Source organism: Mesoplodon densirostris, chromosome 13 (assembly GCF_025265405.1).
Source record: "Mesoplodon densirostris isolate mMesDen1 chromosome 13, mMesDen1 primary haplotype, whole genome shotgun sequence".
Classification (NCBI taxonomy): domain Eukaryota; kingdom Metazoa; phylum Chordata; class Mammalia; order Artiodactyla; family Ziphiidae; genus Mesoplodon; species Mesoplodon densirostris.
The window spans coordinates 16,055,260-16,067,504 of record NC_082673.1 but is presented as its reverse complement, the minus strand read 5'-3'; the positions used below and the strand labels follow the sequence as shown (position 1 = coordinate 16,067,504).

The window sequence follows — 12,245 nt, the reverse complement described above, 5'->3', positions numbered from 1 at the left end:
ACATTCTGAAAACGCTAAGCAGCAGCCGTATTCTGACAGGTTGCTCTTGTGTGGTTTGATTTGGTAGGACTATCCATCGTATCCCAGCTTTGGCCAGGGTCAGTATGCACAGTATTACAACAGCTCGCCGTACCCGGCACATTACATGACGAGTAGCAACAGCAGCCCAACGACGCCGTCCACAAATGCCACTTACCAGCTTCAGGAACCGCCATCTGGCATCACCAGCCAAGCAGTGACAGATCCCACAGCAGGTAATTTCGTGCATTTTTATTAGTCCTGCGTGCTATGTTTCTGGTGGTTGAAATGCATTTTTCCACAGTCATATATTCACGACAGTGGTCGCACACCTTTGACAAGTTTTGGCAAGACCTTAAGTCAAGCAGCATGATGGTGACCTTAGCTTTATTTTTATTTGCTTAAAAATTTTAGTACAAAGTGTATAACTTCAAAAGTACATGAAATAGAGATTTTGTTTAGTCGTACCTATACTCAATTTTCAAGATATATATAGCTTTTTAGATGCATTAAGTATAAATGTTTAGCTATAATGCTTACCTATAATTATAACTGTGTTGACATATGAATATGAAGATAAATGACATCACCTCGACTCTAATGTTTATCATCATGAAACAGTTAATGTTTTTCAAAAAAGTCAAATAGCATCAGAGGGTTGATCATGGAAAATAGTGATTCTCCTGGCCTACCCTTTCCCACTCCTGACTTGCTGTGAATTTTTTAACAATGTATCTGAAGGCGGGCATTTTTGGTACTCCTGCACAACCTTTGAGGGGCCCTTTCAAATGCAAGTCTCTCCATCTCTGAAAGTTTATCTGCTAGGTTTTTAACATTTCTTCCCCGCCATTAATTCTTTCTGGAACTCTTAGTATTGTATGCTTAATTTCCTGAATTGGTCTCTAACTAGGTTTCTTACGTTTTTCTTCGCACTTCTTTCATCCTTAACTTTTTAAGAATGTAATCTTTCCTTTCATGGATTAGAGGTGAGCTGTTATCCTCAAAGCAGCAGCGAGTTTTTTTTCTTTGCCTTTTATTCCTAGAGCCAAAGCCCACTGTGTCAGGTTAAAATGGTCTTACATTGTAAGGCTCACTTCTAGGATGTGATCACAGTGTTAATTCTAGGCAGTTATCCCAAATTGTGGGGGGGGGGGGAATGTAATGGATACTAATTTAAATTTTGACTGTAGGGTTGTCTTGTAAATCTTAGCAGATGACCCTCCCGAAAACCCCTTTAAGTGTTTAGTTGTTCTGCCTTTTCTCTTAAATGCATGCAAATGCTGTTTTATTCTCGAGTAGGAAGTTACATCATTCTTAATCTTGCATTACAACTACCTGCACATCTCCATTCTAAACATGTTTATCTTTGATTATCTTATTCCATTTACCTTTATTTTAAAAAACTCGCTTGATATAACATTCTTCACACAGTTCATGTGTAAAAACAGTATTCATAGAACCTCATATACGTATTTCTTCTGTCTTTTAATTAGATTTCACATCTATATAATCCCACTTAAATAAACTTTGTAGGTATTGAATGTCCTGTAGAAGTTATTGTAGAATTTTCTTCGCTACCTACATTAACTTCATATAGGTATCAAGAGGAAAGATAATAGCTTGCTGAAATTTAGGGGTATCTTGTGTTTTACATGAACCATCTGGGTCGTGCAAGCTTCTCAAGGATCAAAAGAAATTTTGAAATGAGGATAGCTATGTGAATGAGGAATAGAAAAACTCTTTAGGGTCTGTGGAATAAGAGATTGAGAAAAGGAAACAGCAGAATAATTTTACTTAATTCATGACATTTTTGTTGTGAAGAGAACAGAATAAAACAAACTGGTGAAGACTTAATCATGTTTCTTAAATTAAGGTTGATTAGAGCTTTAAAAAAAAGGCCATTTGGACATATCATAAAACTTTATCTCTGAAAGGTGACGTTGTTCTGAGTGAATTTTATTTATAAAAGGGATGCTGTGTGAGAGAGTGGGGATGAGTGGGCACGAAGCCACGCCAGATGGGAAACAATGCAAAATTATAACTTTTGAAAGGTATATATAATTTTATTTTAAGATTGAATGATCTATCTTAGGTTTTATTTGAATAAATGCTTAGTGTTTTAGGTACTTATTTCAATTTCAGTATCTTTATGGCTACAGAATAGGAATGAATTGAAATGGGGAGAAAATAATTTTTCAGATCGTTTTGTATTCACCACTTCCCACTAAAACTCATGTGTAGGGACCAGCCTTTCTTGTCTTACACAGTTAGGAGAGGAAAGTTCAGTGAGTTTACACATTGAAAAAGAAATGTGGATTTCTTTAAAAATTCAAGGAAAATTTAGTCTTTTTTTTTTTTTTTAAACTTTGTGGTAAGATTGTGGATTCAGCCTAAGTTGTTTGGCATTAACTTTCCTTTCTTACTAGTCATGTGTAAAATTATAGACTTATCCTTCTTGATGAAAAGTAAGTGTTGGTGATAAAGTACATAAAAATCATTAAACTGAAGAATTAGAAGGAATGATTTATTACATATAACTTAATGTTTTTGTTTCAAGATTGAAATAAAAATAGTTAAAATAATGAATGTCTATTTTTGTTGAAGTTATTTCAGATGTTTTTTTTTTCTTTTAATAGTCTATTGGGTTTAAAGTCAGTATTTTCTAAAACTGGAAAGTTAAATTCTAGTCATTATCTGATCTTAGTATGACCAGGTTTCTGCCTTTCAGTTTCATGGAATTATGCAGTACAGATGAATCCACAGTTCATGAGTTCTTCCATACTTTATGATATCTGTTCTTTATTGTTCATAGAATCGTTATGTCATAATGAACAAATAAGATAGCCTTGTAAGGCTTTTTCAGGGCAAACATGTAGGGACTCATTTATTTTTAATTGTGCATTTTAAAATTGGTATGCACAATAGTAATCTTTCAAGTCCATGATATTATGCAGTATTACTTATAAGTATGTACCTCCTCATGAATCTTAAGTTCAAAACTTATTTTAATATGTTTGTAATTAAATATTGAAAACTTTATCCTCTTTTCATTAGGCATGTGTAATACATTAAAAATAACATAACTTGCATATGAAAGCTTACTCTCAAATATTAAAAACTAAAAACAGTGCCTTTGCATTCATTTAAAAAAATGAGATTATTAGTCATGCATTGACTGTCTTAATAAAATACAATTTACATCATCTGGAGATATGTAAGAATCCATCTACTTGAGAAACATAGTGAGATTTATCTGATCATTCACCAACGTTTTAATTTACTTATTGGATTCAAGAAAATAGTGCCTACTCTTCAGCTAGCAGTGCCAGCTTCCCCACTCCCCGTTGAAGGACATCTTGGTTGCCTCCAATTTTGGCAATTATAAATAAAGCTACTATAAACATTTGTATAGGTTTTTGTATGGACATATGTTTTCACTCATTTGGGCAAATTCCTAAGAGTCTGATGACTAGATTGTATGGTAAAAGTATGTTTAGTTTGATGAGAGACTGCTAAAATGTCTTCCAAAGTGGCTGTATCATTTTGCACTTCTACCAGCAAGAATGAGAGTTCCTGTTGCTCCACATCATCACCAGGGTTTGGTGGTGTCAGTTTTCAAATTTTGGCCATTCTAATAGGTGTGTTGTGGTATCTAATTGTTTTAATTTGCATTTTTCTAATGAAATATGATGTTGAGTATCTTCATGTAATTAGTTGCCATCTGTGTATCTTCTTTGATGAGGTATCTGTTCAGATGTTTTGCCCACTTCTTAATCAGGTTGCTTGTTTTCTTACTGTTGAATTTTTAAAGTTCTTTGTATATTTTGGATACAAGTCCTTTATCAGATGTTGTTTTATCCCAGTCTGTGTCTTGTCTTTTCATTCCCTTAACATTACCTTTTGCAGAGCAGAAGTTTTTAATTTGAATGAACTCCATCTTATCATTTTTTTTCTTTCATGGAACATGCATTTGGTTTTGTATCTAAAGACTCATTGCCAAACCATAGGTTTTCTCTTATGTTATGCTCTAGAAAATTTGTGGGCATAGAGTTGTTCATAATATTCTTTTATTATCCTTTTAATGTCCATGGGCTTGCTAATGATGGACCCCCTCTTTCATTTCTGATATTAGTAAATTTTATCTTCTCTCTTTTTGTCTTGGTTAACCCTCTAGAGTTTTATTAATTTTATTGACCTTTTCAAAGAGCCAATTTTTAGTTTCATTGATTTTTCTCTGTTGTTTTCCTGTTTTCAATTTCATTGGCTTCTCTGCTTTTTAGTATTTCTTTTGCCTACTTTTTTTAATATATATAAATTAATTTATTTATTTTTGGCTGCATTGGGTCTTCATTGCTGCACGTGGGCTTTCTCTAGTTGCGGCGAGCGGGGGTTACCCTTCATTGTGGTGTACAGGCTTCTCATTGGGGTGGCTTGTCTTTGTTGAGGAGCATGGGCTTTAGGTGTGCAGGCTTCAGTAGTTGTGGCATGTGGGCTCAGTAGCTGTGGCTCATGGGCTCTAGAGTGCAGGCTCAGTAGTGTGGTGCATGGGCTTAGTTGCTCCACGGCATGTGGGATCTTCCCGGACCAGGGCTCAAACCTGTGTCCCCTGCATTGGCAGGTGGATTCTTAACCGTTGCGCCACCAGGGAAGTCCCTTCTTTTGCCTACTTTTGATTTAATTTGCCCCTCTTTTTCTAGTTTTCTAAGGTTTGAAGTTTAGATGATTGATTTTAAGTCTTTCTTCTTTTCTAATATACACATTCAATGCTATGAAGTTCCCTCTAAGCACTGCTTTTGTTGCATCCCACAATATTTGATAGGGTTTTTTTTTCATTTTCATTTAGTTCAAAATATTTTTATTTTCATTATCATTGAAGCCCTCCCTTTCAAAGAGGTGTATATTTATAAACATCCTATCAGAGAAAAATCTTAGAAATTTGATGGTATACAGTAAGAATCATTTGTTACAGCCATAGTTATTCACATCTTCCTAATTAAATGGCTTTCAGTTCTTAGAAAATGTGTTTAGTTTCTGAGAGAAGGGTATTACATGGTCCATTCAAATTCTACTTTCTATATAAGATAATTTTGGTCACAGTCAACTCTTTTTTTTTCCTTATCCAAATCTAAGTAATATTAAAATTAAGTCCAATATTACTTTAATTTTTAAATGATGGATTTCATTTAAAATTTCTTTTAAACTTTTAAAAGAAAATTTTTTTTAATTTTTAATTTCTTTTTAAAATATTTTTCTTTGCAAAGTTACTGATTTTCTTCTATGTTTAAAAAAATATAGAGGTAAGAAATAAAAAAAGAAAAAGACGTTTTAGGATGTTTCCCTTTTGTGCAAATATCTAAACTCTTATCCCTCCTAGCCACTGAAGTGTAAAGAGTATATTATTTCCTTGTACTGAACCCTAAAATCTTAAGGCATGTTGTTACCAACATAATTGAATACGTTTTTTTTTTAAAGTGGTAAAAAATAATTTAACCACTCGAGAGTTATTCATGAAGGAATTTTTAAATTGATTTTTATCAAAAGAACACTTAAGCCATTCTTTAAAAAATGTTTTTTTATCATATGTCAAAATATGAACACTCATTTGTAATCCAGTTACTGTGCTATATTTAAATAATTTGGCTTGAAAACATTTTTCTTGTCCAAAATCTCTTAGAATATCTCATAATAATTATGACAGTGATCATAATAATAATACATAGTAAAAACACAATTACTGTGTTTAGAGCTTTACATTATATTACCTTCAACCTTATAAATATACCCATGAATTAGGTACTCTGTGTCTCCATTTTACAGATGAGGAAAATGAGGCACATAGCTCTTGAATGCTCAGTAAATGTTAGGTGTTATTAAGTTAATCAGGAATTTTGAGGCCAAATTCTTATGAAAGGGCTATTCACCTGTAACATTGTATTTTTAAAATAGTACAAAGCAATCAGAGAGAGAGGGATAAAAGTAAATGATAAATAATCATTTTAGGTTAATGTGAAATAAAAGCTAATTATGTATTTATTAGGAACGAATTTTAGCACGGATGCTATAGAAAAGTTCCTTTTTCAAAGGATTTGTTCATTTGAATTTCTTACAAAAAACTTGATGTTGAAATCTACCTTTTCATGCTCTGACTGCGTGCAGACAATTTACTGGTTAAGGTGATGTACAGGAATCTTGCCAATATTGAATTTCAAGTGACAGAGGAAAAATCAGTATAAGAGGGAATTCAATATGCATGGGAAACCATTTGTTCCCTTTGCTTCTTTGATCCTTGCCAAGGCCCAGGAAAGTAGAGCAAAGCGCATGAAAAACAGGGGGACATTCTTGTGCAAAGTGGCAGGAGCGCTCTGAGCTCTCACAGGAATTCAGTGTGACAGGATGAAAAACGAAACTGCCGGCCGTCTTCCCTGTGAATGTAGGAAATTTGGGCCACATCTATACTACCTAACATGTCTGTGTCTGTTCGCTATAGATATGATCCTGAGGTTTGCAATAAGCTTCCATTTTGACTCCTATACGTTGCCAAGTGAGTGGTTTTGCAAATCTTTAGGCCATATTTGCTCCTTCCCACAGATGCCTTGTGGACTTTGGAAGAGTTTGCAATTTGTTCAGCTCGAAAAGCAACTATTTCAGCAAAACAATTTTAACTAACATTTTGGAAACATTTGTCAGCAAAACAAATATTTGTATCTGAAATAGCCAGGCTATTGAGATGTGAGAAAACAAAACAGATGTTTGTTTGGCATTCTTGTGTTTGGTTGTCTTGATGGCATTTGTTTTCTTTCTTTTTTTTTTTTTTTTTTACCCCCAGGGGATGTACAGCGTTAACCTTAATGAGATTATAAAATTCTTGGAAATAAAATTCACTTTTTTTATATTGCCAGGAATGTAATAAAAATGAATTGCCGTACCTGTGAATTTTGGACTTGTTTCTAAGAAGCGAAAAATTCACTGTTTTAGCATTTACCCATTTTGTGCCTCGTTACTGGTTTCACTAATTTTTTCAGTTAGCTGGCATGAACTCAGGATCCCTTATAGAGTCAATTTTTGTACACTTGGATTCCAGTATGTCATTCTTTCTGATATTTTTACATAACAGATGATTTGAATATAAATAATAAAAATCAGAAAGCATATATTATAGAGCTAATTAAATTAGTTCACTAACCTCCCAAACATTTATTATTTCATCTTCTTTTGTAGCTAATTGAGTCATTGTTTTTGTAAAGTATTGGTATTAAGCATCCTATGGGGCCAACACAAATCAATGTAATAAGTTCCCTTGTTTAAATTAAAGGACATCAGCATTTACTGATTCAATTTTGTAATTGGAGATTGCTGGGGAAAAGGACCTAGTAAGTTACCTGTGTTTGCCATCCCTCCACCTCATTTAATTGGGATGGGATGCTTTAGTGGATGAGTTTGGGATTAACTTTTCAATAAAGGTAGTTTTGATGATTAATGGCTATCAGTTTTATTCCTAGCTTCATGGCCAAAAAACAATTTAAGTTTAATGAATGTCTTTTTTTTTTTTTTTTTTGCGGTACACGGGCCTCTCACCGTTGTGGCCTCTCCCGTTGCGGAGCACAGGCTCCAGACGCGCAGGCTCAGTGGCCATGGCTCACGGGCCTAGCCTCTCCGTGGCATATGGGATCTTCCCAGACCGGGGCACGAACCCATGTCCCCTGCATAGGCAGGCGGACTCTCAACCGCTGCGCCACCAGGGAAGCCCTAATGAATGTCTTTTAAATTTATTGAATAATAACAAAAGAGCATGGGACAGAATTATAAAGGTCCACGAGGGTTTACAGAGAAAAGTAAAACCCCTTTCATCTTCTACACCCAGCTCCTTGGTTTCTTTCAGCAGAGTTTCCTGTGTATCCTTCTACGGATACACTTTGCTTATATAAACATAGACATAGCACCTGCCCCTGAGCACTTTTTTTTTTTTTTTTTGCATATTCAAGTATGTATACTTTTAATTAGTTTTCTTTTTCCTTAAAGATATTAGAATACTATGCATACTATTCTGTACCCTACATTTTTCTCTTAGTAATATACAGAGAAAAATTCAATATGTAGTTTTGTTGTTTTCTATATTTCATATACAAATATAACAATGGCAAATATATTCTGAGCACTTACTATGTACCGAACAGCATTCTAAGCACTGTTCGTGCATGACTTAGTTTGTTTCTACCAGGGCCAAGAGAATAGGCAATGTCATCATTATCCCCATTTTACAGGCAAGGGAAGCTAAGGAGAGGTCAGCTGCAGTGCTGGATTTAACCTCTGGCTTCAAACTTGAGTTCTTAATCAGGAAAGCATGCTGCTTCTTGAAACCACCGGGTTTGAGATTTCAAACAAGCGGAAACAAGAAAATGTAAACAAAGAGTCACAAAAGGTAGTAGCTATATGGTGTTCATTTTCTTTAATCATTCATAGCATATATGAGCATAATTACTCAGCAAAGGCATCTATTAGGAGGCATTCAGTTAAATATATGTTCAACATTTGAATGAGCTCTACTCGCTAATAAAAATAACGTAGGTCTGTCTGAAATTATAGGGACATGGTATGTAATATATCTAAGGTGATCTTTTACTGTATTTCCTGAATTATAAGGTCAGTTTGTGGGTCTCTTGAATGATCCGACAACCAGTTGTACACTTTCTTTCTTATCATCCACTTTCCTGCATCTGTTCTGTCTTTACTCGCTATTTATCCTGTTTAATAATTACCTACTGTGGACCTGCTTAGGAAACGATATTCACAACAGCCCTTTACTCTTTCCTTTCCCTGCAAGGACCTCATTCTCTACCTTAGGAACTTTTTCTTTTTGTCTTTATTTCTCCACTCACAGCTCACGGTTGATGAGTGTTGAGTATAGGGATAATGATATTCTTGTCTCAAGGAAAGCCATTCATCTTAAAGTGAAAGCAGGCATCTTAACCCAGTACAATCATCTTCCAACACTTTTGAAAACATGTATGTGACCCCCTTTAGAAACTTTATAAAATTTAAATTGCATTTTCTTCAGAACCATTATGTAAGACAAATTTTTCTATTTTTCACTTTTATGTAACTGCCGATATTTGAGTACAGTTTTCTAATGTTTTATGTTGCGTGTGTGCAGTTTTCACCTGGATTATTGATTGACTTGATAATCATGGATTGGTTTGGAAATCATGTCTACCATTGTTTCTGTGAGAAAATAGCTTCTGAGTTTCAGACAGCTTATGTAAAAATATTTAGAACATAGCTGATTTGAAAATTGGCAACTCTTTTCTATCTACAAATCCACTTGAGTAACTTTACCCTGGAGCAGTTGAATAATTTTAAAGTTAGAAGTGACCTTATAGATTCTTTTGCCTAAGACTTTCACTCTACTGATGATGAATAAGGAATCCAGAAAGGTTAAATTTTTCCAAAGCCGTGTGGCCTGCCATCAGCAACATGTCTTTACGGCAAGTTGGAGTGGCAGCCTTGGGAGATATGACGTGGTATGGATTTTCCCACACTGCCCCAGGCAGCACTGCTATCTCCTGAAGATGGAGATGGGTGTCCTTTAATGAGTTCCAAGGTGGAATCTGTTAGGGACACAGTTGTCAGGTTTAAAGTTATCAGGGTTCCTCTACATTAAGTCTTTTGTGTTCATTTGATACAGTAATATTCACTGAGAATTGAATATAATGCACAGTGTCCTAATCACACCTGCCTGGGTACCACTCTCAACCCACCCCCACAGGACATATCTGTGAACTTCTCTTGGGCACCACACACTTCCTTGGAATATAATTGAGAGAAACTGGAGTGGTACCTAGGGATTCGGAGTTGGGCTAACCCGGCTTGGAATCCTGGTTCTGTCATTTACTCTGGGCACATCACTTAGCTCTTTAGTGTATCAGTTTTCTATGAAATGAGAATAATACCTCTCTTGTGTATAAGATGAATGAGGGAATGAAATTATGTGGTGGCCAGCAAAGTGACTGACAGATACTAGGCTTTCAGATATTCGTTTCTTCAGCTATGCGTTCAACAGACATGTACAAGTGCTTGCTGTGGCACTGCGCCTGGTGCCAGGGACATAGAGGTGACAAGAAAGGCAAGGTCTCCAGCCTCGGGAGCTGATGAGTCCTCCCCTCTTGAAGATAACTGTAGTGCGTTGTGCATTGTGGTTATTTCAGAGATAAAGCCCTCAAAGTGTGTCTCACCTGTTTTCTTCACATAGAATGACTGTCGGGGATTTAAGCCAGAGGTTGAAGCACGTGAGAAGGATGATAGATGTTTCTACGAGGTCGTTCCATAGAGTACCGGAGAGTGGGTGATGGCCTGACTCCAGGGATGATAAAGTTCTCTTAATTTAGTCACTAGACCTTGTCTGAGGACCTAATTTACCTGCGTTAGTAATTCGTGAAAGGGAAGCAATAGTCATGGAAGACAGATAGAGAAATCAAAGCAGTTCTCTAAAATTAATTAATACCTATTGGTCTTTGACTTCTGGTGACATCTATGAGACTAGTCAACAAGTATACTTGCCTTGGCTTATTTTACACAAGTTTTTATGGGAGGATTCTATGACCGATCACGTGAAGTTATCAAAGTTTCTTTAAGTCTTCTCTTATCCTTTGATGAGGTAATATTCACTGAGAGTCTTATATGATGAAATGTAATTTGTTCAAGGCTTTGATGAGGTTGTTTGTTTGTTTGTTTGTTGCCAAGATAGATAGCTCCCACTTTAAAAAGCTCCCAGTATAGGGGCTTCCCTGGTGGCGCAGTGGTTGGGAGTCTGCCTGCTGATGCAGGGGATGCGGGTTCGTGCCCCGGTCTGGGAAGATCCCACATGCCGCGGAGTGGCTGGGCCTGTGAGCCATGGCCATTGAGCCTGTGCGTCCGGAGCCTGTGCTCCGCAATGGGAGAGGCCACAACAGTGAGAGGCCCGCATACCGCAAAAAACAAAAAACAAAAAAGCTCCCAGTATAAAATTGGCATGTCACTTTGGAGGCTTGTTGACCCATTACTTTGTAGGTCTCTGTGGGTCCTACATAGCTTTTTTTTTTTTTTTTTTTTTTTTTTTTTTTTTTTTTTTGCGGTATGCGGGCCTCTCACTGTTGTGGCCTCTCCCGTTGCGGAGCACAGGCTCCGGATGCGCAGGCCCAGCGGCCATGGCTCACGGGCCCAGCCGCTCCGCGGCATATGGGATCCTCCCAGACCGGGGCACGAACCCGTATCCCCTGCATCGGCAGGCGGACTCTTAACCACTGCGCCACCAGGGAGGCCCCTACATAGCTTTTTGAGGAACATCACTGGCCTTCGCTCAGGGCAGCGGCCCTCCGTCTGGGAATCGTCCCTGGACATGTCTCTTAATTTTCATAGGGGAATATCGTTTCCATTCTCAGTGCAGCTAACTTAGTAACAAAGCTCAAGCCTCCTCTCAAGCCAGCAGCCAAGAATCACTCTCCTCCGAGTAACTCATCAGTATAACCTCCTCCTTCATCGCCGTCTAAAACCCAAGTGGAAACTTGCTTCTGTTCACTGCCAGAAGGGTAAATCATGGCCTCGTTCTTCTAGATATTTTCAGTTTTACCCTTAAGATAAGCAAGATGCCTGCCGTCCACGTTCTGTGCTCTGAAGCGCCGAGTCAGCCATATGGAGTCCAGTGTAATCAGCCGTAGGAGTCAGAGTCTTGTGAAACGTGCTGTTTTATTGACCAGGAGGGTATGTTCCTGGCATCATACACACCCTCTCAATGAGCAGTCCCATGAGGCGTTTCCTTCTCGTTTCTGTAGAGAAATTGGTTTGTCTCACCTTCTATGCCCCACGCGTCTTTGAACTGTTTGTGCCTCTGCCTGTGTTGACTGCAGACTTAGGGCAAGCAGACCTGTGCTGACCACTCTCCTCCCAGCTTTATTTTATTTACATTCCCCACTGCAGTGTTTCGTCTAAAGCACTCGTTCATTGTTTTAAAAGACCGCTATAGAGTTATTGTGTATGTATTTGGTGTGTATCTTAAACCCTTTTTGGAGAAAGGTAGGATATAAATTACTCAGAAAATAAAATAAAGAATTTAAATGTTTTATTCAATAAGAATAAGGGCCAGAGAAAAGATTCACCACAACTACTCATGCTCAGGAAGCACCTGTTTTGCAAACTACATTACAACCATCTTTTAAATGCTGCCATTTTGGTTAATGTATGCACAAAAACCTCTT

The 12,245-nt window shown here is 36.9% G+C and overlaps 1 protein-coding gene across 10 annotated transcripts in view; it reads left to right on the top strand.

Annotated features, from left to right (window-relative positions):
• EYA1 (EYA transcriptional coactivator and phosphatase 1) overlaps nucleotides 1-12,245 on the top strand; it is a 159,367-nt gene that overhangs the window by 59,541 nt on the left and 87,581 nt on the right. For 5 of the 10 annotated variants that reach the window (XM_060115526.1, XM_060115525.1, XM_060115521.1 and 2 more), the window contains one exon: nucleotides 68-254. In XM_060115526.1, the coding sequence (XP_059971509.1) occupies nucleotides 68-254 (187 nt within the window). Of the gene's footprint in view, nucleotides 1-67; nucleotides 265-12,245 lie in introns of all 10 variants that reach the window. The other 5 variants (XM_060115527.1, XM_060115523.1, XM_060115522.1 and 2 more) reach the window with 3 other exon arrangements.